Source organism: Pinus tabuliformis, chromosome 6 (assembly GCF_031772625.1).
Source record: "Pinus tabuliformis cultivar Carrire ecotype Pingquan chromosome 6, CPIR1, whole genome shotgun sequence".
NCBI lineage: Eukaryota > Viridiplantae > Streptophyta > Pinopsida > Pinales > Pinaceae > Pinus > Pinus tabuliformis.
The window spans coordinates 45430699-45458233 of record NC_142292.1 but is presented as its reverse complement, the minus strand read 5'-3'; the positions used below and the strand labels follow the sequence as shown (position 1 = coordinate 45458233).

The following is a 27535-nucleotide window of genomic DNA, read 5'->3' as shown; positions in this document are numbered from 1 at the left end:
TAGATTACAGATAGCTCAACAAAATGACAATCAAAGATAAGTTTCCTATTTCTATCATTGATGAATTATTAAATGAATTGACATTTTTGGCTTGAAATCTGATAGTAATAATTAGATTGATGGAATCACATATACTACATATTAGCATTGCAAAATCCTATTATAGAAGGGATATGGTGGCATTGAATCCATTTCTACATTAAAAACAACAATTCCATAAATCCAAAATCGCAATTTCAACAAAGATTGCTTGGTTGGGTTTTGGTGATGGCAAACTACAAAGTATAGAAATCATTATAATGTTTAGCCTTCTTCCTTTGGTACTAATATCACCAATGATTTCAATGTCATGCCTTGATGGTTATATTTGGCTTTTCCACTCATGGTTGTGGGTGCATTTTGGTTTCATGCCTTATGGTCATATTTGGCTCTTCAATTCATGGTTGTGGGTGCATTTTGGTGCCATGCCTTATGAGTTACTCTTTGTCTCATGGTAACATCCACCATCACTGTGACACTAGCATTGATAGTGACTTAGATGCCATTTCTTATTGTTTTCCCTTTGTCACTTAGGTATTGGTGAATGACACCTTCCTCACTTCAATACTAACATCATTGGAAATCCCAATGCCATGCCTTATGGGCCATCATTGGATTGTGGTTAATATCAATATAATGTTACATGTTATCTTGTTAGAGTCACATGTTCGTATGTTGGGATTTTGTTTCATATTAGTAACCCTCTTTAAATTGTGAGCCTCAACATTGTCTTTGGGTGTGGATAACAACCGTGTGGGTTGTATTCAGAACATCATTCCTATTAATGCAATGTGACTTGTTATCTTGCTACAATCACATATATCTATGTTGAGATTTCATACTTGTTTTTAAAATTTTGTATTTTAACATTGCCTTTGGGTATGCATAACACTTCCTAGAGGTAATAGGTTTAAAAACATTCTCTATGTTGAAAGAAAATACCTCAATTTGTGCTTGTAGTAGTGGTAAAAGTCAAATATCTCGATAATATCTTCACTCATTGATATGGTAGTAGATAGAAAATAAGGTTAAATGTTTTATGATTTGACTAGTTAAACCTTTATTGAAATTGAAATTTTGGATTGTTGAATTTGTTCTTTTTTTAAGGGTAGTTCACGACACTGGGTGGCCGCTACATCCACGGGAAAAATCTAGGCAGATCAACCCGAAGGGATCTATCTGTCGGCCAAACAAGTAAGGCCTAACCCTAAGGGCTTCGAGGAGATTTGACCTTGTGACCTCCCAACTAGCGAGGTACTTAACAACGAGAACTCAACCAACTAAGCTAACCCTTGGGACTTGGATTGTTGAATTTATTGTTTTTAATGCAAAAATGAATTCTCAAAAAAATACCGATTTCCCTTTCCATTATTTCAAGTAACAAAAAAAAGATTAAATTCTTAGAACTTTAGATTTTAGATGGCAAACCCTAAGTACTAGATAGACTTACTATAAATATTTAATTTAAAATCTTGATATAACATGTTTTTTGCTTCGAACCTTGGGACATCAACACACACCCACTCTCTCTCTCTCCAACAACTTGAAATGGAGTCGTCTAACGAGGCGGAGGAATTGCCCGGACGGTCAAAAGTCGCCGGAATTTGGGCAAAAAAAATTCAAAAAATCTTGTAGAGATAGCGTTTGAATCGTGTTTTTGATGGTGGAAATGGATTCAACACCATCAAAAACGTTTAGGACACCTAAAATTTTGAAGTTTAACAACTATAACTTGGATTTACAAAAATCCTTGCCGGATTTTCTTTAAATATGACCAGAATTTCTATAACTTTCTGGGCAATTCCTCCGGCTAGTTAGACTATGGCACTTGAAATAACGTGATGGGAAATTGATATTTTTGAGCATAAATCATTTTAAATTGATAGAATTGTAAATATTATATATTAAAATTATGATCATCTTAAGAAAATATATTAAAAGCATTTATTCAATCCATTTTATATTAAAATAATGATTTTATCAATTGAAATAACAATTATTTATTTATTTTTAACTCGAACTAGAATTTCTAAGGAATCGATAAGTTCAAACTATTGAATGCCAAAATTGCACGAGTACAACTATTTCATAAATGCACTTGAATCCACACAACTGGGGATCAAATTGTTTAAGAAACCACTCAAGCTAAGATCCTTTGACCAAATCAAAATAACTTTTTTATGTTTATTTTTATTTTTGATTGTAATGAGAACATTTGTATCAATGTAAAATTACAACTATACGTTGGGAGTTACTTTTTTATTTAATATATATATATATATATATAAATTCAGTATCATCTACAAACTCTTGAACCAAAATTATCCTCCGAAGAGGAATATAACCAATACTAAGCATATACAGATCTTTGGAGATGAATGCCTTCCAATATAGCCCCAAAATTAAACAAAACCTGTAGTGCATATAACCTACTTCAAAATACAATCCTTGATTACTACATATTCCCCCCATATCTAGGTTGACTAGCAGTTCCCACCGCCCCACAAAAAGTTTTGATATTTGAGGATAGAATTCATGCTTAATCCACTAAAGGATGGAGGATGCTATCAATTGACCATTAACCATCAATTCTCAAAACTTCAAATTGCAACCTTGGTTGACACATTGATCTGCTTTTTGGTCATTATCCCTTAGAATGTGTTGAAAACTCATCTTTAAGATATCTTTTGATACCTTCTTATCCAACTCCCTGGCCATGAAAGATCTGTTCCCACTCGTCCACCCCCCATTTTAAGATTTGATAATTAAACTTTTGTTGAAATTGCAATTTTGAATTGATAGATTTGTTGTTTTTAAAGCAAAAATAAATTCTCCAAAAATACCAATTTCCCTTCCCATTATTTTTTGTAACTTAAAAAGCTCACTTCAAACACCAAATAAACTTACCATAAATATTTACCTTAATTTTTTTTATCCAATCTAGTAACATCAACCAACTCTCTCATTTTCCTAACTACTTAAAATAAAATTATGAGAAATTGACATTTTTGACATTTAAATTCATGAAATTAAAAATATTATATATTAAAATTACAATCTTCTTTAAAAAAATTGTATCAATAACAATTTTAAGAAAAATAATCTAGCTAAATTTTAATTATAAAAAATAAAAAATAAAATCTTAAAATATTTAATTGTTTTATAACACAACTATTCAATACTTGAATTTTATCATAATTACACCTCACATCAATACATTAAAAATATCACCATATATATAAAATTTAGAATACATTATTTCATTTTAAAATGGAATATAATATATTAAAAAAATATACCCAACATATATACCTCTAACATATAAAAAAAAAATATCACATATACCTCAGAGTTGCGTTTTCCACGCACAAGGTTAATGAGTTGCATACTAATACTTGAATTTTATCATAAGTACATCTCACATCTATACATTAAAAATATCCCCATATATAAAATTTAGAATAAATTATTTATTTTAAAATGGAATATAATATATTTAAAAAAACATATATACCTGTGACACATAAAAAATAAAAGTATGACATATATGTGAGAGTGGCGTTTCCCATTCACAAGATTAAAGAGGCACCTCTCCCATTCACAAGATTAAAGAGGTAACTCTGTGACATATGGCATAAATATTATTGTATATATTTATTGATATGGTGATATGAAAAAGTGAAAGTTAAAATTAAAACTTCAGTTGGTATTTCATAAAATTTTAAAAGTGATGTTGGAGTTAAGCAAGGTTGCCTTCTATCTCTCACTCTTTTTGGTCTATAAATTGATAAATTGGAAGAGTGGCTAAATCTGCAAGGTGAGGATAGTGTTTAGTTGGGGTAGTTTGTGATAAAGCTTCTTTTAAACGGTGATGATATTGTATTGATTTCTAAATCGGCCTATGGATTGCAAATGCACTTATATGCCCTTGAGCATACTTTCTTCTTTGAAGACAACATTCTTGAAGAAGTAAAGGAGTACAAGTACGTTGGGATTGATTTCAACAACAAACTCAATTGGGAGGACTGCAGAAAGAAGAAAATTTTAGGAGTGTGGAAAGCAATATATGCTCTTCAAAATAGATGTAGAGAGGCCGAGTTATGGGATTGGAAAATGATTAAAGTGCTTTTTGGACTCCTAGTTTGTCCAGTGATGCTATATGGGTGTGAATTGTGGGCTAGCAGCACTTTCGTCTCAAAATGGAAACAAATTGAGAAAATCCAAAAACATTTGATCATGAGCAAGTTCAAAATAAAAAGTTCGATACCTTATGTGATAATGTTGAGTTAAACAGGAGCAACTTCCATTGAAGCAATTCCTATGGTGTTGCTCATAAGATACCTAAAAAGAATTGAACAAATGAGAGTAGGTAGATGGCCTAATGTTATCTTCAATGAAGGCATCATTGAAAGAAAGAAAACATGGATGAAACAAAACTGCACATGGATGCAAAAATGGAATATCTACCTCAATGCCTATCCCACAAACAGCTAGGAGCTAAAGGATTTTGTTATGGAGAAGTTTAGTAAAAAGGTATGGGGAAAAGAGTTGGGTAGAAAGAAGAAATATTACATTGAGGAATTCAACCCTACCTGTGATTTACAACAAAAAGAGTTCATTGGAGCTAGCATTTCGTGGAGGGCAAAGGTTCTTATTGCTCTATTAAGGACTTGTACATTTTGCACGTCTGGCATTGTGGAATTGGAAAAACATTTCATTTTGGAATGTGATGCATTCAAAGACATCAGAGAAAGTTATGAGAACATGTTAACATTAGTTTCTTGGCATTGTCTTTTTAGCGAGGGGATTGTTGGAAGGTTGGGTCAGCGCATCATCAATTTGAATCGGAAAAGGAGTGAATTTCAAAGAGCGAAAAACAGGGAACTAATGGTCTCATAGACTATTTTTAGTCTCATGGACCTTAAAATATCATTTCATTTCATTTCATATATCTTTTTAGCATTCATTTGGTAATATATTTACTAGTTAAAACGAGCATACCTCTGGTGTAGGTAGGTGTATATAGATTGGGTGTGTTTATATGTTCTTTTTAAGTGAAGATATTTATTATAAAGAAAATTTTAAAGTTGTTGAATTGAGGCTTCTGTGATCCATAATAGTTATAAGCAGAACTTCGGCGTAAATCACATATAGAAAGACCTTTGTCGACGCGTTTCGAACCAACTAGTATGATTCATCGTGGTTAATATTTGGAGTGGAGTTCATTTTAAAAAAAATATTTGTTAAATTTATTTAAATTTTATATAATAAAATTATTTTATTTAAAAAAATCAAAATTTATATTTTTTATTTCAATGTCGAGATTTTTAAATTTAAAAATAAATTCACATTCTTAAAATTTCCTTTAATTTATTACAATTTAATTATTACAAGTAAATTAAGTTATTAATTTGAAATAAATTTACAATTTAATTATTACAAATAAATTAAATTATTAATTTGAAATAAATTTACAATTTAATTATTACAAATAAATTAAATTATTAATTTGAAATAAATTTACAATTTAATTATTACAAATAAATTAAATTAATAATTTGAAATAATTTTACGCTTGGTAAATGTCATAACTTATAAATTTTATTTTTTATCTAATATTTTTGTTTTCTAATTATTTTTCGAGAAAGATAAATTAAAAAAAAAAATCATTTTTAAACCTAAGGAGGTTAAAATTATTTTTAAGGTGAATCATATTAATATTAAATCTTACTTAGCACGTGAAGCATCTCGGTTTGAGATCAACCAACTCGTCAAAGAGTGACCATGAACTCAATTCACCGGAGCAGCAACTCTGGTTACATTTCATTGGAGTGGAGTTCATTAAACATTTCAACGATTGTGTTTCAGAGACATCTCGTCCATCTGGATTTCGACACTCTTCCTCGAGCGAGAAAATGGCAGACAATGATGTTGGTGTTGGCGTTGCTGACGGTGCTCAAGACATGAGAAGAGAATTTCTGAGAGTGTTGGCCAGCAGACGTGCAGGAATAGGCGAGTCTCCTCATCCATTCATTTTTTTTTCCTTACCATAGCATTGCCATAAAATTTAAATCAACCGAGTAAATCGATAACTACATTTCAGTGCCACTGAGCGTCGAGCCAGCAAAACCAGTTACAAACCCCATATATCAGGCGCATCCCATCCCAAAATTCTGCAAGGTACTTTCATCGCATCTGAATACGTGAAAGATCTATAATATCTTTATACTTTTTTATGGTTATGACATAGAATTCAGATATATCTTCTCACCAAAATTCTATTGTAGGCAATGGCGGCCTGTCCTCGGAGCAATATTGCTAATTTGGAGTCTGCTTTAGAAGAAGAGAATCTCTATTTGATTACAGAGGTGAAGTGAATTTCTCATTCATGTGTTTGTTTGAATATAAATTAGATAATCGCTTTAATTGTTCCGATTTGCCTGATGTGAAAACATGGGACAAGCTAAGCAACGAATCCAGGACATGCCCCGGCCCCTGGACTACTCAACCAATCATCCACATGCCCTCTTCATGACGGGCAACAACAGGGTTCAGATGTGGATTGACACTTCAACATCTAAAAGTCAGTTAAGCCCAACCCAACCCAGAATGCTATATAAGAGTCACTTTGTCTTAGCGTGCGAGGTAAGTGACCTCACGAGATTAACATCACTGTTGGTTTGTGTTGTGAATATTCCACATATATGACAAGTGTGAGATAAAGATGGTGTATAAGGCATTATCTGAACAGAAATGTTGGCTTTGTAATGCAAGTCACCAAGTTGGAATCTGGATTGAATCATTGTATAATTTATCATCCATATCGATGCTTATAGAGTGGGAAAATTGGAGGAATCAACTTGTAGGAGCATTTTGTTGGTAGGAACTAGTTTGGAGAATTAGGGCCTGAAATCATCCGGGGCCAGTCTGAGGCCTAGATGACATTTTTAGGGGTAAAACTTTGTCTCTTAAGCGCAGGACCCCGTGATACTATTCTACACTCAGAGACCTTTCCATTGGTGTAAGAAAGACGTCAATTGAAGTTCATATGCAAAAGTTATGCATTTCGAAAGTTGACCCATTGTGATTGACCACCATAATTTTAAAGAATGCCACATCATCTGCTGTTACTTATGGAAAATGGGCTAGCCACATGAAGACTATGAAAAAGACTCTAGAAGGTTCAAAGTTGTAACTTAAGTTGAGAATTGTAGGAGTCAATCTCTACCCCTGGTTGGCTATCGGGCTATGTTATAACCATGCCACTATGAGGAAAGGGGTTCCATTCATTTTGATTGTATCTTGTTCCACAATGGAGAAAAACAACTTGAAGGTGAGAGTGAGAGAGCCTAACATAGTGGGTCTAATGCCTGTAGCAATGTATCAGGCCACAAATCTCATGTAACTCCATAGAGAGTGCCTTCTCCTTTCGTACTTGCAATATTACCATTAGAGAGAAAGAGAGAGTAGAGCAGCTTGACCTCCCAGCTAGGTTTTCTTCCATAAGGATTTCCCATGACATATCTTGGTTTCATTGTGTTTGGCGTATGACTGTATTTTATTGTTCTATATTTTACGTATTTCATTTATTACGTGCATGAGTAGAAAGTAATACTTAATAAATTTGGAAACTAAGGAAATTAACCCTCTTAGTATAGATTTCAATCAATTTTTATTAAATTTGTTGTGACAATTTGTCTAGTGGAATATCCATGGTATTTTATAAATCATATTGGTATCAGAGTAGGTTTCTTTGAGAATTTTGTGGGAACTTTTAAAGGATCCAAGAATTGATTTAAGTAGGAAGTCATAAAATCCCATCCATGGCCGACGAATCTATTCATAATAACCTTAAAGATCCTATAGAGGAGAGATTCTTGAGGTTAGAAGCACAAGTCGCAAATATCGACTGCAATATGAATTTCCTTATGGTGGCTCTCACAAACAAGCTTGTAATTAGAGAAGATGGAGGTTCCAACTTAGAGCTCAGATCAGAGGGATAGTCGAGGGATCAAGAAGACTCAGAGGATGAGTCTAGAGAAAAACCCGAAAAAGAGTAGCCAAGTTTGAGTGTCACTACCCATTCATAGTCCATTTTCAACATGGAAGTGATGGTCGACATCAAGCCATATCAAGGTGAGATTGATGCTTTAAAATTAAATCAGTGGTTGCAGTAGTTAGAAGTTTACTTTAACATGTTGGGCATTGGATAATCCAATGCGTGGAGAAATCAAGGGCATAAGGAGTTAAAAGATTTCTCTGCTTGATAATTGCTTGTGATATACTTTTACCTTTTAGCTTATAGTCTTCTCTTTGTTATATTATTATTGTGTTCTTTTCATCAAGACAATTACCAATATGCACAATAGAAAACAAGTGACACAGTATGTAGGCTTGTCAGCCAGAGCCAAAACCTCTCACCTCTTGAGAGGAAAACCCGATCAGAAATTCTTCTTATAGATCTTCAATTGACGAATACCAAGACCATGACAAAGACCCTTGACTCTAGTATCCTCCCAAGAACCTTGTCACTACCCTTGATGTTCTGCCTCTTCCCTGTCTCGACTTCCTTCTTGATCTCGAACTGCTTTCCTTGGCTTTCTAGAGAAACTCGGTCTCTATCCTTCACACTGCTTCTTCTCGGCTTCCCCTAGAGAATCTCGATCTCTAGGCTCTCACTGGTCTCCTCTAGAGAATCTCGGTCTCTATCACAGAGAATCTCGGTCTCTTAGGTTTACCCTAGATCAGAAACCCTAGTTTCCTTAATCGAGACCTATATTGCTTCTCTTTGGCTTCCAATAGGTTCTTCCTTCTATCTTCTTGTGATGTCTTCGTTCCTTCTTCCTTTGCACGTTGGAGAGAATATATAACCTAATACAAACCTTAAAAGAATCCTTCCTTCACTGATCCCAGAAGAATCCTTCGGTATCCCCTGAAGAAACCTTCCTTCGCTACACCCAATAGAAACCTTTTTTCGCTACACCCAGAAGAATCTTTCCTTCGTTGTACCCAGAAGAATCCTTCCTATCCCTTCTTCGCACTTCTCTTCACCAGATTGCTTGTCGAGTTTCTTGCCTCTAAGTGAGGCCGACTGTGGCTACTTATACACATCTTCTCATGTCCCTTAGGCCAACATGATCTCAAATAGAGAGGTCAACTTCTTCTAGCAAGTTCTTTCTTCGTTGTAGGCCGACTTGAAGAGGATAAGTGACAAGGTCTTGGAGGATACTTTACATAGACAAGTTTGACCTTTTACAAAGTGTAACATGACTTCATTACATGATAATGACTTTATCATTTTATGACTAGATGACAAATAATTCCTAAAGACTCTCAGTGGGAGTCTTGACTCAAAAATAGAATCTCTTGCTCATGAAACCCATGAAGCAAGCAAGAAATACAATAATTTTATTTTTCTTCTTTACATCTCATTACATAAAATCGTAATTACATGTCATTATGAAGACCGAACCTAGTTACACTTTTCAACACTCCCTCTTAACTAGGGAGGTATTTATAATGGTACTTGGTCATTCTCAATCTGAATAATTTCTCATAAGAAGAATTATGATTGGTAACTCATTTGTATAGCATCATATCAACCAACATTGTCACATACCAAGGCCTTGACTAACAACTCTATCTCTCCACAAGATTCGAGCTCAATGCTTGTGAGACCAATGATTTATAGACATACTCATCATTGTCTCTCCTAGAACATACCCTACCTGGGTACTCAAGGTGTGTTCCATCAGGACTATTCTTATCTTGGATTCCCAGTCCTCAAAGAATATCGGTTCTCTACGATCACTCTTCTCTTGGATGCCCTATCTCATCCTCAAAGAGTATTGGATGCCAAATGATTACCCAATCCTCCATTTTGTCTTCCCAAGTGAAGACCAAAATGACGTGTTTATCTCTCCCTCTCAAATAGGGAAGACATATTTCAATAAAGCAATGTACTCATTCCTACAAAAGGAATGTACCTAAACTCTCTCTTGGCTTAGGAATTTCCAAGTTTCTTCCAAGTAAGAAACTTCTTTCCAGGCTCCCTCTTAACTAGGGACCTACAACAGCTCCTCAGGTGGAGATGATGGGACAACCAGTTGCTTGAAGAACTCCTTTTCCTTCGATGTCATGAATTTCTCTTGTCATGGAGTCTTCATCTTTTGGGACTTCTTCATAGGGCACAGACCATCCATCACTTTCATTCATGAGTCAGTTATGTCCTCATTCCTTTCATCAGAAAGTGATCCATCAGTTTTCATTTGGCTTTGCTTCATGTTATGCTGCTTTATTTGTTAGGTCCCTATACCACTAGTGTAGCCCCTTATTGTTATTAGTGCAACCCCCTTATTGTATTGTTGTGCCCATGTAGTCCCCATTTTTTTATTATTGTGCCCCATAGAAGCCACTATTGTTATTGTTGTTCCCTTACAATATTAGTGTTATGTTAGATTTGATTATATTTTGACCTGTTAGACTCCTATATATAGAAAGGAGGTCTTGTCATTTGTATCATCGAAGAATTGTTCATTTGTGTAATGTAAAGGAGGTTGCCCCCTCGAAGAGGCTAATTTTGAAGTCGTTGATTTATCTCTTCTTCTATTTTGTGAGATAGTTTCATAACATTTGGTATCAGAGCTTTGGGTTTTAGGGTTTCACTTCTTCAAACAAATCGTGGCATTTTCGCTATAACTTTTTTTTCTACGATGTTTCAAAAGCTGAAATTAAAACCCATTTGAGCCGAAAGCTTGCTGAACCTCGTGTCCGATTATCAGATATTTTCTCGCTATATTTTCGGTGATATGAGCGGAGGAAGTTAGGGTTTTTGCAGGGTCCAGAATTCCATCTCAAACAAGTCACAGTGGCATTTTCACTATAACTTTTTTTCCTATGAAGCTTCGGACGCTAAAATTAAAACCCATTTGAGCTGAAAGCATGCTGCACCTTGTGTACAAATTTCAAAAGTTGGTTCGCTATTTTTTTGGAGATACGATCCAAGGAAGTTAGGGTTTTTGCGGGCTCCCGAATTCCATCTCAAACAGGTGACCTTGGTAAAATCATCATAACTTTCTCTCTGAACATTGGATTCAAATTTCGTAAGATGTGATAGAAAGAGGACAGATTGTAGTTTGTTGGATATCGTTTTCAGGGCCGAAGGTCGAAACAGTGACACGTGGCACTTCATACAAGTTTGCTCTACTGAACCAGTCTATAATCAAGTCATCGTAGGAATTTGGGCATAACTCTTTCTTGAAGAATCCAATCTCGTTCAAACCTATGGTGTTGGAAAGAGGACTCAGAGGGCTACCACTGGACGAAATTTCAAAACTTGGAGATCAGAAATTACAGAGTTAAAATCGTTTCAAGATCAAGCTCCTAAAAGAAAGAAAAAGAGATATGAGGAAGTTTGATGGCAAGGATCCGGTAACTTGGATACTACAGATGGAGCAATATTTTGATCTACATGATGTGAAACTATTACAAAAGGTACGTATTGCATCTTTATATTTAGAACCGAATCAGTTTGTATGATATAGAGGACTTTGTTCTTGTAAACCACTTGTCACTTGGTCAATTTTCACAGAGGAAATGATAGCACATTATGAGGATACAAAGAACAACACCTTCTTTAGCCAATTGATAAATCTCAAACAAAAGGGTTCAATGGAAGAGCACATTGAGGACTTCCAAAAATTAAATATAAGGGTAAATGATATTCCAGAGAAGTAGAGGATTGATGTCCTCATAGGGACTTTAAATGATAACATTCAACATGAGGTTCATCTTTTGGAACCTGATTCATTGGAGAAGACATTCAGGTTGGCAAGAAAAATTGAAAGCAAAATTATAGCAACAAGGAAGCCTACCACTCACAACTATAAAAATGGAAGTGTTGCTTCCCCTAGCCTTCCACAACCTACAAGGCTGACACCACAACAATTGGAAGAAAAAAGAGCAAAAGGGCTTTATTACAGTTGTGATAGCAAATACACTAAAGGCCATAAGTGTGTTGAGAAGAAATTGGTTTACATAGATTATGAAGAGGAGGAAGAAAATGAACACACAACGTCAAAATAAGAGGATAAACACTAGGAACCAACCCCATAGAAAGAAGAAATGAATCCGACCATATCTTGTAGTGCATTGGCAGGAATTACCACTCCTCAAACTCTCAAGATAGATGGACAAACGAAGATAGTGAACAAATGTTTGGAGGATATCTTTGTTTCTTTGTATCTAATAAAAAAACACAATGGATCAAGTGGTTATCTCTAGTTGAATGGTGGTATAACGCTTCAACAAAAATGGCCCCATTTATGGCACTTTATGGATATCATACACCATCCATCACATCATCTTTTAGAGAAAAATCTAAGGTTCAAGCAATGGAAGATCACATCAAGCATCAACAACAAGTTCTCCAACTCTTAAAGGATAACCTCACTTTGGTGCATAATCAAATGAAACAACAGGTAGATCAACATCGCAGCGAAATAAGTTTTGAGGTAGACGATTGGGTATTTTTACGGCTACAACCATACAAACAAATGTCCCTTAAGCAAGCTAAGAAGGATAATAAATTATCACCAAAGTACTGTGGTCCTTACAAGGTGTTGCAAAAGATTGGTACTATGGCATACAAATTGGAGCTTCCTGCATCTTTCTGAGTGCACCCAGTTTTCCAAAAGAAGGTTATAGGTGACAATCTCCCAGTTCAAACAATATTGCCGAAACTTGATGAGGAAGGAAAAATCATAGTGGAACTTGAAGCAGTCACGGAAACAAGAACCTGACAGCTACGAAATCAATCAATTTCAGGGTATCTCATCAAGTGGAAGAACTTACCCGCTGAAGATTTCACATGGGAGGATGAGAATTTTATACAAAAGCATCCAAAACTACTCAAGCATTGAGGACAACACTTTTTGAAGGAGAGGGGCATGTTAGGTCCCTATAATACTAGTGCAGCCCCTTATTGTTATTAATGCAAGCCCCTTATTGTATTGTTGTGCCCATGTAGTCCCCATATTATTATTATTGTGTCCCATAGAAGCCACTATTGTTATTGTTGTTCCCTTACAATATTATTGTTATGTCGGCTTTGATTATATTGTGACCCGTTAGACTCCTATATATAGAAAGGAGGTATTTTCATTTGTATCCTCGAAGAAATATTCATTAGTGTAATGTAAAGGAGGTTGCCCACTTGAAGAGGCTAATTTTGAAGTCGTTGATTTATCTTTTCTTCTATTTTGTGAGCTGGTTTCATAACATTATTCATGCCATAGTTTTTGAAAGGATCTTACATCCTTCTATATGATCCTCTTGGAAGTCATCCACAGATTTTCCCTTTGGCAGTCCTTTGTGATGGTCTTTCATCATGACATCTTCCTGTAGGTATCAACATCTTGCATACATGTTGACACATCTCCCAAAGATATCCATTGTCAAGGGTCTCTATCTTTTTCTGACTTTCATCAGAGTCTTTATATCTTTCCGGGAGATATCCTAGTCAAATATTCTTGGTCTCGGATGTTGAATGCCTTCTACCATTGTTGCATATCTCATGATCTCTTCCCCCTTTTCCTCACACTCTTCATTCCCAGGAGCTTCCAATCAGAGTTCCTTAATTGTAGTCAGCTCCCTTATGCTTCATATGAGAACATATTATGTTGATTTCATCTAGTGTGACCTATGCCTTTCTGCAACTTTTAGAGGAGGAGATCCCCTTTTCTTTGATCATGTTTCCCAAGATGGAAATAGTGATCCATATTATCTGCAACCATATGACATGACTTTCATAATAACCTATGTAAGCATACATACCTCATCTTTCTTTTGGGTCATCCAGACTTCCTGCAACAACTTCCTTTGAATGAAAGAGCTTTATCCTTTAGACCTGCTTCATTGTTATGTCATCATACCATCATCCCTTGAATCCCACGAGTTGGAATTCTTGATGAAACATTTGCTTCCTTTCTAGATCGGTGAATCCTTTGATAAGGATTCCATCAGAGAAACTTGAGGATCTTTCATATCCTCACCTAACAGATGTTTCCTTATTGACTATTGTATGATGATCCCAGTCGATGATGACCTCTACTTCTTTCTATAAGTATCACTTGAGATTTCAATGAGGTTTCCAAGAGCTCTTATTCTTTGTAATCAATAGAATTTATTCCAGACATTCTTTCTGCTTCCCATGTCAACTCTTACTTCTAATGCTTCTATCACGATGCTATTTTCTAATCTGATGCATCCTATCTTATTTACACTGCTTCCTATCTATAAATTACAAGTGAAAAGTACCTTCTAGTGAAGAAGATCATCTCAGTCATAGTAGAGATCTTTTACTTCTTCCTTTTTAAGCTTCTTTGTCTCAAGTTCTTTCACTTCCTCAGTAATATGGGCTTCTTCCCTATCCCTCTTGTCCTTCTTATGTTTAGGACAATCTCTTCTATAGTGCCCAAGTTCCTGACATCCATAGCATCTTACCTTAGCCATGTTCTTCTTTTTCTTTTGAGGACCAAACTTTCCAAATTTCCCTTTTCTTCTTGTCATAGCAACATATGCTTGATTCTGCTCATTTGGTCCTACATCAACCTTTGCCTTTAGTTTGGTTTCTTCGATCTTACAGAGTGACCATAGATCTTGAAATGGAGGAGTCTCTTTCTTCCCATATAGACTTGAAGTGAAGTTACCCTATTCTTTCGGTAGTGCATTCAGTACCACTGTGGTCATCTCTCTATCAGACATAACTTCTCCTAGCTTTTGTAGTTGATCTCGAATTTTTGATATCCTCATGAAGTATGAGGCTATTCCATCTTCCTTGGACATCTTTGGTTTGTAGAGTTCTTGCCTTAATGAGATTACTTCTCTTGCAGTACTTATAGAAAACAACTCTACCAATTTGTCATATATAGCTTCTGCAGTTTCCAACTTTGATACATATGGGATTAGAGAGTCTTTTATAGATTCTATAAGGATCCTCTCGGCTCTCACTTCTCCCTTAATGAATCTAGCATATGCTGGAGTATCTTCCTTTGGAGGTTGGGTTATCAGACCCCTTGATGTGATCCATGACCTCATTCTCAATAAGATTTAGGTCTGTCATTTCTTCCATGCAAGGAAATTTGCAGTGCCAAACAATTTATTGCTTTCCTTGCAAAAAGACATTTTGATATGATCAGATATAGTCATAGACTTACTTGAGAAATTGATGCTTGCTTCCTCCTTAATCTTGATGTTGATAGAGGATTTGCTTCTTGAGGAATTGATGAGAGAGCTTGATTCACGATCCTTCTTGAATGTTCTAGTCTTCCTTCTCTCTTGAAGATGGTTTCAAGACTCTTGCTGGTGTAGATTTCTTCGATCTAGGGTTTTGAAGATCTTGCCCTTGGTAGCCCTTGAATGTGCTATGATTCTTCTTCGAGGCTTGATGTCTTCTTGATTGAATGCCCCTTCTTGACTTCAACACCTAAGCTCTGATACCATGTTGAGAAATCTAGGGCATAAGGAGTTAAAAGATTTCTCTGCTTGATAATTGCTTGTGATATACTTTTACCTTTTAGCTTATAGTATTCTCTTCGTTATATTATTATTGTGTTCTTTTCATCAAGACAATTACCAATATGCACAATAGAAGACAAGTGACACAGTATGTAGGCTTGTCAGCCAGGGCCAAAACCTCTTACCTATTGAGAGGAAAACCCGATCAGAAATTCTTCTGATAGATCTTCAATTGACGAATACCAAGACCATGACAAAGAACCTTGACCCTAGTATCCTCCCAAGAACCTTGTCACTATCGTTGATGTTCGGCCTCTTCCCTGTCTCGACTTCCTTCTTGATCTCGAACTGCTTTCCTTGGCTTTCTATAGAAACTCGGTCTCTATCCTTCACACTGCTTCTTCCCGACTTCCCCTAGAGAATCTCCATCTCTAGGCTCTCACTGGTCTCCTCTGGAGAATCTCGGTCTCTATTTCGATCTCTATCCTAGAGAATCTCGGTCTCTTAGGTTTACCCTAGATTAGAAACCCTAGTTTCCTTAATTGAGACCTATATTGCTTTTCTTCGGCTACCAACAGGTTCTTCTTTCGATCTTCTTGTGATGTCTTCGTTCCTTCTTCCTTTGCATGTTGGAGAGAATATATAACCTAAGACAAACCTCAGAAGAATCCTTCCTTCGCTAATCCCAGAAGAATCCTTCCTTCACTATCCCCAGAAGAAACCTTCCTTCGCTATACCCAGAAGAATCCTTCCTTCGTTATACCTAGAAGAATCCTTCCTATCCCTTCTTCGCACTTCTGCTTTGTAGGCCTCTTCTTCGCACTTCTCTTCATCGAATTGCTTGTCGAGTTGCTTGCCTCTAAGTGAGGTTGAGTGTGGCTACTTATACACATCTTCTCATGTCCCTTAGGCCGACATGATCTCAAGTAGGGAGGCCGACTTCTTCTAGCAAGTTCTTTCTTCGTTGTAGGCCGACTTGAAGAGGATAAGTGACAAGGTCTTGGAGGATACTTTACATAGACAAGTTTGACCTTTTACAAAGTGTTTTCTTCTAGCAATTTCTTTCTTCGTTATAGGCCGACTTGAAGAGGATAAGTGACAAGGTCTTGGAGGATACTTTACATAGACAAGTTTGACCTTTTACAAAGTGTAACATGACTTCATTACATGACAATGACTCTATCATTTTATGACTATATGACAAATAATTCCTAAAGACTCTCAATGGGAGTCTTGACTCAAAAATAAAATCTCTTGCTCATGAAACTTGTGAAGCAAGAAATACAATAATTTTGTTTTTCTTCTTTGCATCTCATTACATAAAATCATAATTACATGTCATTATGAAGATCGAACCTAGTTACACTTTTCTACACAATGCTCCCCATGTGTTTCGCTACATGTGCTTAACCGCCTCTCAAGGATCCATAAACCATGGAAATGTGTTTATTTACTAACATCTGCAGGTTTTGGTGTAATGGCAATCGTGATTCCAACAAGTGGTATCAAAGCCAAAGGTCTCAAGTCTGAAACACACCCGGGTCACACTGGGGGGAGATGGTTGGGCATTAGAAAATCTAGTTCTCCCCATGTGTTTTGTGTGCTTAACCACCTATCGAGGATCCATTAACTTTGGTGATGTGATTGTTTACTAACACTTGTGGGTTTTGGTGTAATGGCAATCGTGATTCCAACCTAACTTTCACCAGCTGGTTGAGGAACATAAGATATCATTTGGGAGGCTGAAGTTAGAGGACCATGCCAAGTTGCACGAAACGGGGAAACGGGTACGAGTTTCCGAAACGGGCACGGGTACGAAACGTGAGCCCCCCAAATTTTGGAAACGGGGAAACACAATATATATATATATATATATATATATATATATATATTAGGACATTTAAGAAATATGTGCAATCATAAAGCATATATGATACATTCTAATTTATTACATTATGATTAAATTGTCAATGCATAAACTATAAGTCTTTAAATTTACATCACATTTACTCATGAATAATCACATAATGAAAATAACAATATCCAAAATCAGCCACAAGAAATTTCTAATTCCTTGTCTCATGCTTGATTGGGAGTCTCCTCCTACATAGTCGAACAACCTTAGTGCTCTTGATTGAATACAAGTTCCATACCCTAGTATCCTACGTGCTCTTGATTATTGGGAGTCTCCCCTGCATAGAGGGCTTGGTTCTCTTGATTAAATACAAGTTCCATACCCTAGTACATGACAAAATCCAATGGAAACATTGTAATCCCCCCAATCCTAAAATCTTGAAAAATAGATAAGTTTGCTGGATTTTGAGTGAGATCTAAAATTCTACTTTCTCCATATGAAATCCAATGAGGGCGAAACCACTCTCAAACATCCTGAGTCATTTCATGGTAATGTTAAAAATTTAAGTAAAAGGATGAAAATGAAAAATAAAGGAGAATGTCACTTTAACATTACCATGAACTGCATATCAACACTAGGGCCATAGGCTTGAACATTAGGCTGCCCCACTCAAAAAAATCCTCTTTTTTATAACTTGAGAGGCATCTAGAAGATATTTTAGTTGCCCAATAAAAAATTAGAAGTGAAAAAAAAAAAAAAAAAATACAAGAAAAAGTCAATTTAGAAGAGGAAACTCTGTCTTACGACCTGGAAACGCGTTTCCGACTGTACTGGCCACGTTTCCTCCTCGAGAAATGGGCCAGCACAGCTGGAAACGCGTTTCCAGGCCGTACGGTACGAGTTTCCTCGTTTCTGACAGGAAACGGGCCCTTCTCCAACGTTTCCTGCAACTTAGGGGCCATGCCTTAACCTGGTGGAAAATCCATCCAGAGACACTTAGAATGGAAGGAGATTCCCAATAACTAAGTGGGAGGAATTTAAAATACACATAAAGTCCCAATTCTACCCTATTAGATATGTATATGACCAAAGATCCAATGGCACTACTTCAAGAAGAGGCAATGATAGAGTGTACAAGAGTGCACCATTAGATTTAGGAAGATGGCCATCATGTTGGGTATCTCTCCCAAGAGTCCAAATGCACTCCATAGCCATCTACGGAAACATATGATGTTGCTCAATCCAAGAAAAGTGGATGAGGCTTGTGTATATTTGCAGTACCTAAAGGACAGGCCAAAAGAAAAAGAAATCAAGTGGTTCGAAATAGAAAGAGCACTAGGAAGCTTCCAAGGAAGGGAAGATGAAGTGGAAAGAGGGAAAGGACAAGAAGACAATAGCCATCGTTCTTTAGTGCCAGGATTCTAGCAATCATTGCAATCACGACAACATTGATGGCCACACAAAGGAGAAGTGCTAGAAATTGCATCCAAAGCTAAACTTGAAGAATTGGAAGAAGGATGGTAAGAAAAAGAATTTTCTCACCACAAATTCAAGCAATTAGGTGGAAAGCAACTCTGATGTGTATAAGATAGTCTGCAAATCATCACAAGGAGGTGAATCTAAGTAGCATTCATCACAAGGAAGAGAAGGAGATGACCAATCTCTTCCACCTTAAGATATATGTCAAGAAGACCAAGATTGATGCCTTGTCAAGTTCACAAGCTAATCTCATAGCAATGGATTTGCTCAACAAACTTGGATTTGAGGTTCCGGATCATCCTAGCTCATATCCACTAAGATGGGTGAATACGAATATGGAAATCAAGGTAACAACACTGTGTAGGATAAAATTTGCTATTAGTGCTAATTTTATTGATAAAGTATAATTGGATGTAATTCCACTTAATGTATGTGGAGTTGTGTTTGGGAGTCCTTACATGTATATGAAGATGCAATCTTCATACAGATAGCCAACCAGTACTGCCTCATCAAGGATGGGAAATCATTCATTGTCAACATGCACAAGGGTAAGTCCAGAATTTCACTGATAATTGCCAACAAATCTAAGAAATTCGTTAGTTCTAACAAGAAATATGTTTTATTGTTTTTAAGAGAAAACCATTCTAGTGAGGAGTTAATATGGGCAAAGGAATCCCTGAAGGGGTGTACTAAAGAGCAAAAACAACAACTAGAAGGGCTACTATAGGCATACAGGGGAGTGTTCCAAGAGTCTAAAGGGATACCAACCAAGAGGGAAGTGAATCATGAGATTCAGTTGTTGGTGAACTCTCCATTGTTAAACATTGTGCCATGCAAATAGTCCATTCTGGAGGTAAGCGAAATGAAGTAGTAGTTGCAAGTTGCAACAACTCTTAGAGTGGGGTGTGATTCAACCAAGTACCTCACCTTGTGGATCACCCATCACAATTGTGCCAAAGAAGGATGGGACTTGGAGAATGTGCATTGATTACAGAGCGTTAAGCAAAATTATGCTCAAGATCAGGTACCCCCTACCTAGGATTGATGATTTGTCAGATTCATGGCAACAAACGAAATACTTCACCAAGCTAGATTTAAAATCAAGGTATTTGACAATCCTTTTAATTATCCTTCTAATTACTCAGGAAGATGACCAAAATTTTGCTCATTTAATTGTCAATTTGGGATTCGTTTGGAACTTGCATACTGTTGTGCACCATATGTTCTAATGTAATCGACTATGTGTCCTGAGGTTGTAGTAATCTAAATGTTGCCACCGAAGAATATAAAGATGCTTCCAAAGGTCACTGATCTAATCAAACACACCACACCTTGCAAGAAATAAAGCACTCTTTGCAGGAAAGTAAATTGCAAGGAAGGTAAATCACAATTGCATGAAAGTAAACACGCATGCAAAAAGTAAACACACCAACTACAGAAAGTGACTTGTTCGAGTACGATGATATTCTTGATTGTTGTAACAATTATCTAATAGCATGTGCTTATGATGCAATGAATGACAAACAAATAACTCAGAAATAAAGTGCAGACATTGAGATATTAGATTGGCACAATTCCCAATCATTAAATTGTTATTGTGTTGAAAACAGAGCAAAAATAAGCTATAGGCAAGTTTCAACAATAGTTGAAATTCCCAGAAATACACAACTCTGCACGAAATTAATTAGATAATCGATTAACCTTGAAGCTAATACCTGAATTGTATAACCTGGAATTGCAATAATAGTTAGTCAACGAAAATGCAACATAAGAACTATCAAAATTACAACAAAAGGAAAATAACAGAGTTGCAACAAGAGTGATTAACTACGAATTAAAAAAATTATAAATACTAACTATATGCTAATGCTACAAGTAGTACCAGGTTAAGGAGGGTGCCCTACCTCCTTAGATGAGGTATTGTTAAATCTTCAATTCACCCGATCATGAGAATACCATTGAATAGTTGGAGCGAAAGAGACTTTTTATTGCAAGAAATATAGAAATTATGTAGTGCGCTTTAACAATATTTTTCTTCTCCCTAGGTTTAGAAAGAAGCTGGGTATTTATACAAAATGTTACTATCTAAACTGAGTGAAAGATCACATAGCTAGCCTTAAAGAATCAGGCAACTTATCCTTTTACAACAGTGTTTTTAGAAATTGGTATTTGTTGAACAAATGTTGACTTGGATTAGCTAGGTGTCGTTGGTAGGTGAGTTGTCCTCCTTAATTGATCACCCACTTTCCTCCATCGTCTTCCTTTGTGAGAAACTCGTGTTGACTATACAGTTGGAGCGTTGACGAAAGCGCTGGCGAGGTATTACAAAGTTGTAGCAAGGCAAAGTTCGGGAAATTTAGCAACAAAGTGGCAATTCAAGAGTTGTAATAGCTTCATTAGGTCACATAATAGTTGCAACATCATTATCTTTGTAAGTGGTAGTGTGGGAGTTGCAGCAACGATGACTAGGGTTGGAGTTGCAACAACTACGTGTTATAACCGGAGTTGCAGTGCTTGGAATGGAGTTGTAACACCTGACTTTCACTCTTATTTTATAGTGTCAGTATGAAATATGGCAATTTTCACATCGTAATGCATAAGCACAAGTGTAAAAGTGGCGTAAAAGAGATTATTCATACCTTCACCAAAAATGGGGTAATCATGGATGAAAAAAGTACTAGGAAGGGATGAAAAATGGCAAAATGATGGGAAAAAGGTATTGGACGGGTGCTGAAAATGTTCCAATTTAGGCACTTGTTAGTATTACTAGGTGTAAGTCAAGGAAAAAGACACCTAGAAGACCACCTTCAAAACCAAACAAGGTTTGTATGAGTGGTTAGTCATGCCATTTGGTATATGCAATGCTCCCGTTACTCTCATGAGATTAGTGAATGATGTACTATTCCCTAATCTAGTTTATTTGGATGATATATTGGTTTACAATGCTACCTAGGAGGAGCACATTTCACACTTGATGTGAGTGCTAAAGACTTTGAAGAAGCAATAATCACTGGCAAATCTCAAGAAATCTGAGTTTGCATAACACTCTCTGGTGTATTTAAATTTTAGGCTATGTGATTGGTGGAGGGGAGCTCAAGATAGATTCAGCAAAGATGAAGGCCATCATGAAGTGGTCGGTGACTACAAATGTCTTTGAAGTCAGGAGTTTCAATGGGGTAGCACAATACTTCTGGAAATTCATAGATTTATTTTTAGCAATAACTGCGCTGCTCTACACAATAATAATGAGACTAAGTGGCAAGAGTTTCGAGTGGGGAAAGGGTCAATAGAATGTCTTTGAAGAGTTGATGAAGAAAATAAGTGAAGAACCAGTTCTTGCCTTCCCAAACTCTGATAGAAAACCAATCACAAAATGGACACAATTATTTTTGAACAAAACGTCCTTGTAAAAACCTCGAAGGGAAAACTAGTTCGCTAGATCTGAGAGTTTTATTAACCTTCAACAAATTCTGCAATTGATCAATATTACAATATTTCTTGCCAAACCCTGGCAAAGTTTCAGCAAAAATCTCTTCACCTCGGTCGATTTGACCACTGTAAGGCTCATGGCCTTCCTCTGCAACCTGAAACAACCTCTCTTGGCAAATACGACCTCACATGTTCGACTCCTCTGGCTTTCTGATGCTCACAACCTGGACAGAATTAGCCTCTTGACTATGCTCGCAACCCGTACGACCCTCCTGGAAATCTACACGACCTCCTGGAACCCTCATAGCCTCAATAACTCAGCCTCATTGTTTGCAAAAAAATGTTGGGAGAATTCCTCCGCTGGATCTTGAAAATTGGAAGAATACTGATGAAAGAAAACCTCAGAAATATTCACTGCTTCAACGGTTGTTGAAACCCTCATTGGTGTCAATCCTTACATAATGATCATTATGATATCCAAAGCTGCCCATCGATTTCCTTTATAATCTCTCACTGAGAAATCAATGACCAAGATCTAGATCTGAAATGATCTAATCGATGGCTAATATCACTTATAAACTTTTCTAGAAGTCTCTAAAGGAAAATCGACCATGTCTCCATTATTACTAATCAATTAATCTATTTTCCTAAGTTAAAACTTAGGAAAATAGTTAAAAATGATTAGTTAATTTAATTAAGACTTTTCCATTCAAAATAATAACTTGGGCTTGGAGATATTTTTTTCTCTTGTGTTCCTAGCCTCATTGACACCCCCTGAGGCTAGAAGACCTTTTCGAGCTACATCAACCAACACTCCCTCTTGTGAAGAAGGTGTTCTACATTCGACACCATTGTGCTCTGTGCTCACATTTAGAACACCTGTCACCTTGAGTACCCCATGGCCCATTCCACTATGCCACAACTCTCCTGGACTACTACTGCAAGTGATGAGTGCAAACTCATCCTCTATCTGTCTAGAAAGATCATTTGCGACTGCTGCTGTCTGCTTCTCGCCCTTCTTGTCACCTTTCTTCTCGTGCGAACAATTGCTACAGTAATGGCCAAACTCATGACAACTATAACACTTGATCTTCGACATGTCCTTCTTCTTTTCCTCCTTGGAGTTAGACTTGTTGTCGCACAGAATGTCCAGGCACCGCGACAACGGCTCAGATCGGGAGCTGTCACCCTGATCCCCAATCTGTCCATTTAAATTGTCTCCTTACAATAGACTAAGGGGGGTGGACCCTACGAAAATGGAATGAAGGAGGACTAGTTGGGAACCAACCAGTCCGAGAGACATAGTTGAGCGACCAAATACTTGTTTAGATCTAGCAAGACTTAAATGATTCGATTTATACAATTGATACCAGTGCCTTGTGGAGTCAACTATCTTGCTAAGAAATTTAGGACCAAGTACATGATGGACAACTGCTGCTAAGGAAAATGTTATTATGATGAAAAGAGATGCAAGATGCGATTAGCAAAGGGATGAGTGAGTAGTCTTGAGGTAAGATCGTTTAAGACTCAAGTACTTAGTATTGATTAACTTTATGACAAGAGTACTTAATGAAATGAAGAGACAATCTTATACAAGACAAAGTGCCAAATATCTCAAGTGCCAATAAGATACACAAGATATATGCTCTTAAAGAAAGATCACTAATATGCCAAAAAATTATAATAACCACAAGCCAATAATGATATTAATGTCAAGAAAGAGAACTAGAGCATTTATCCAATTTATGCTTCAATGACAATTACTTGAAAATTCCAAAACTACTTAAGAGATATTCAAATAGCCCAAGTTTTCTATTAGATCCAAATCGAATGCAAGCCTTTTCAATGATACTTAGCTCAATAGATTTCAAAATATTTACCATTCACCAAACAAGAAAACCTTTGGGCAATTTAAAATATTAGACTTATCTGTTCCAAGTGTGTGAAATGAATTTCCTTTAGGCAATGAGCTTGTGTGTATGTGATTCAGAAACTCAGAAAATAGGAGTTTAAACTTGGATTTTATTGCCAATAATTGTACCAAAAATTTGTTGACCTGAACTTATGCAAACAGTCATCCAAAAGCACTTATTTTCAAAGATTAGATTTAGGACAACAACAAATTCTCTAATGACAGGAGTAAAATTAAAATGCCAAACTAAGCCAAACATGTCAAACAAATTTTGAATTGTGTTATGAACTCAAATCACTTGAAATTTCAAAATTTAATCTATGGCAGCCAATATGTTTCAGTGATAAAAAAGAGCAGCAAAAAAGACTTTATGACAGTAGGGAAATGCTTGCTGCAATCAAGAAGATCACCCTTCTAGATTCTTATGATAGTTACTTCCACAATGATATTAAAACTCCTAACTTTCAGAGAATTGTTTTTTAGGACAACAGTGAATTGTTTAGGACAACAACAAACAAATGTTATGACAACAACAATATGACAATGAAAACAGTAAGCTATCAATGCTATCTTTATACCAAAAATTTACCGAAAATTTTCCAAACTTGCCCACATGAATTATCAAAAAATTTCAGCCTGTTATGATGTGATTTCCAAAATTATATCAGATCTGATATACTTATTACAGTCAACAATTAAAATATGAAATAGGCTTAATGATGGATTCCCAACTCAATAAATTAATTCCTTAATGTATTAGACAACTTAGGAACTGATTTTAGGCTAACCCACATGAAATTTTGCCACCATTAGAAAGGTATATGATTGCTGTGCAAAACAGTGAGGAAAAATAGGGTTTAGAGATCAAACCCTTAGGCCCTAGGCCTTGAAGATCACTTGCCTAAGTTGCCAAAAAAATTCCAATACCTGAAACACAAATTTTTACCAATTTTTTCTGCAAAAAAATCACCAATGATCAGCTTCAGAAAATTAAATATTCAGATTAGAAATGGAGCAAGGGGAATCTAGGGCCAATGAAGGCTAGCACTAGGCCCAATAGGGCTAGAGTTGGGCTAGGAGAAGGTAGATCTGGGCTTAGGAGCCCCAAAACTTGAAACTCTTTTTTTGAAAAATTATTTTGCTTCAAATCTTCAATTTTTTTGCAAAATCTTTAATGGCTAGCCATGCAAAAATATTTGGGACAAGATCTAGGTCTGGGATATCTCAAAACCCCTAGATCTCCTTGAAAAAATCTCAGATCTGAAAATTTCCTTGGATGATTTCTCAGATTTATTTCTGCAAACAATTTTTGAGCCTAGATTTTGCCCCCCAAGGTCTAGTTCTGGTTCAAATCTGAAGATTTCCTTGGCTGATTTCTCAGATCTATACCTGCATAAGTGAAAAGAGAAAAACCCAATACCCAATATGTACAAAAATAGAGAAAATCCAAAAAACCCAAGTGTTAAAATTCAAAATTATGTTATAAAATTTCAGATCTACACAAGTAAATAACAGATCTATACAAATAATTTACAGATCTATCAGGTTTGAGGAGTATGAGTCCAACTCCTCTCCCAGATCTAATAATCCAAGGCTCTTAATAGCCAGATTTATCAAAATTTTCACAAAAAATTAGATTTTTAAAATTGTAAAAAGAGGTGCTAACTCGAAACCCTCTATGTATCACCAACAAAAATCTTATGATAAGCCTGGAGCTAATTTAGCTGGGCTCTTTAGAAAACACAGATTGGGAATTGGTTGGTCCAACTGAAAACTTTCCCTAACGCCTGAGGATCTAAAATCAAGATTTCCCTGCAAAAATCAATCTAGCCATAAAAAAAAGAGCAAGAAAATAATAATAAAATTCAGAGAAATAGAGATACTGGCTATTACGTTCAAAATTTAAATTATTATTCAAACCCCGGCGATTGAGCAAGATACTTGTACTCAAATCACTCTTCAGAAGCTATCATCATTGGATTTAGAAAAAATTATGCATGAAAACCAGTGTCGCAAAAATTGCAATTTTATCGAGATAACATAAAAAAATCACGATTTTTTCATTTTCCCATTTTTACTATTCTTTTTCCAAAAAATTGTTGAAAAATTGCGATTCGATAGGAAATAATCGCCAGGCTCCGGGACAATGCGTTTTATGAGGAAAAAAATGAGTTTTTTTTGTCATTTTTAGCAGACAACAGAGTTGTTTGAGAGCTGAGGAGGAGATGAAGGCGTCTACTAGGGCAGAGGAGGAGAAAAATGAGAGCTTTTAGCATCCTAAGCAAGAGAACTTTGTCTTTGGATCAAATTTCTTCGGCAAACCGTGGTTTTTAGGTATGGGCGCCAAATTTGCCATTTTGTTTTGGTTTTTTTCTTGTTTTTGCTTGAGTTTCTATAACCCATTGATTATCAATGATTTTTGAGTGGATTTGATGGTGTTTTTATTTTTATTTTTGTTGCATAGAGTGGAGAGGGTTCATTTTGGATTGTGTTGAGGTTTTTTTTTGGGTCAAAAATTCAATGTGTTGTGTCATGTATATAATTTTTTATTTTAAATTTTTTAACTTGCAATTCTTATTGTGCCATAGGTTCAACTTCAAACTTCATCTTACATTAAAACTCAAGAGTTCAACCAAGTTATAAACATGCCAAGGAAATTGGACCCTCAGTGAGGATTTGGTGAACCTGATAGAGGGTTTGATAGAATGAACTTGTCTTGCAAGTTGTGTGGGCAACATATGTCAGGGGGGGTTTATAGATTGAAGTATCACCTTGCACAAATCGTTGGACATGATGTAGGGCCTTGCACTAATACAAATGCGGAAATCATCCGAGGAGCCATGAGATCATTGGAAGAATTAGAGCAAGACAGAGTGGCCAAAGCAGATCTGAAGAAGCAACTAGCAGGGAGGGTGTTAGGAGGTGAATATGGAAGTGGCACTGGTTCTATTTCAACATCAATGTCTGCAACCAACCCTGTAGCTAACTCATCATTTTTTGTTCCTAGAACCATGCCTGGTTCACAACCATCTATTACTTCGATGCTTAAAAAAAAGAGAAAGAACAAGTTGACAAGTTGTTGGGCAATTTTCTCATTTGGAGTGATATTCCTTTCAACGTTGCAAGGAATAATCCATTTTTCCAGCCTGCTGTTGATGCTATTGCAATTGTTGGCCGAGGGTACAAAATCCCTTCTTATGATGACTTTAGAGGCTGCATTCTTCAAGATGAAAAGGTTGACTACACCAAAAGATTGAAGGATTTTAGGGCATCATGGGCACGAACAGGATGCACTGTGATGTCAG

The 27535-nt window shown here is 36.2% G+C and overlaps 1 protein-coding gene across 1 annotated transcript in view; it reads left to right on the top strand.

Annotated features, from left to right (window-relative positions):
- The first annotated feature begins 5818 nt into the window (after window positions 1–5818).
- Window positions 5819–27535, top strand: part of LOC149257138 (alpha/beta-Hydrolases superfamily protein) — a 152083-nt gene continuing 130366 nt past the window's right edge. Inside the window, exons 1-3 of the mRNA XM_089413647.1 lie at window positions 5819–6051; window positions 6143–6219; window positions 6327–6407. Of these exons, the coding sequence (XP_089269773.1) occupies window positions 5955–6051; window positions 6143–6219; window positions 6327–6407 (255 nt within the window). The 5' untranslated portion in view covers window positions 5819–5954. The remainder of the gene's footprint in view (window positions 6052–6142; window positions 6220–6326; window positions 6408–27535) is intronic.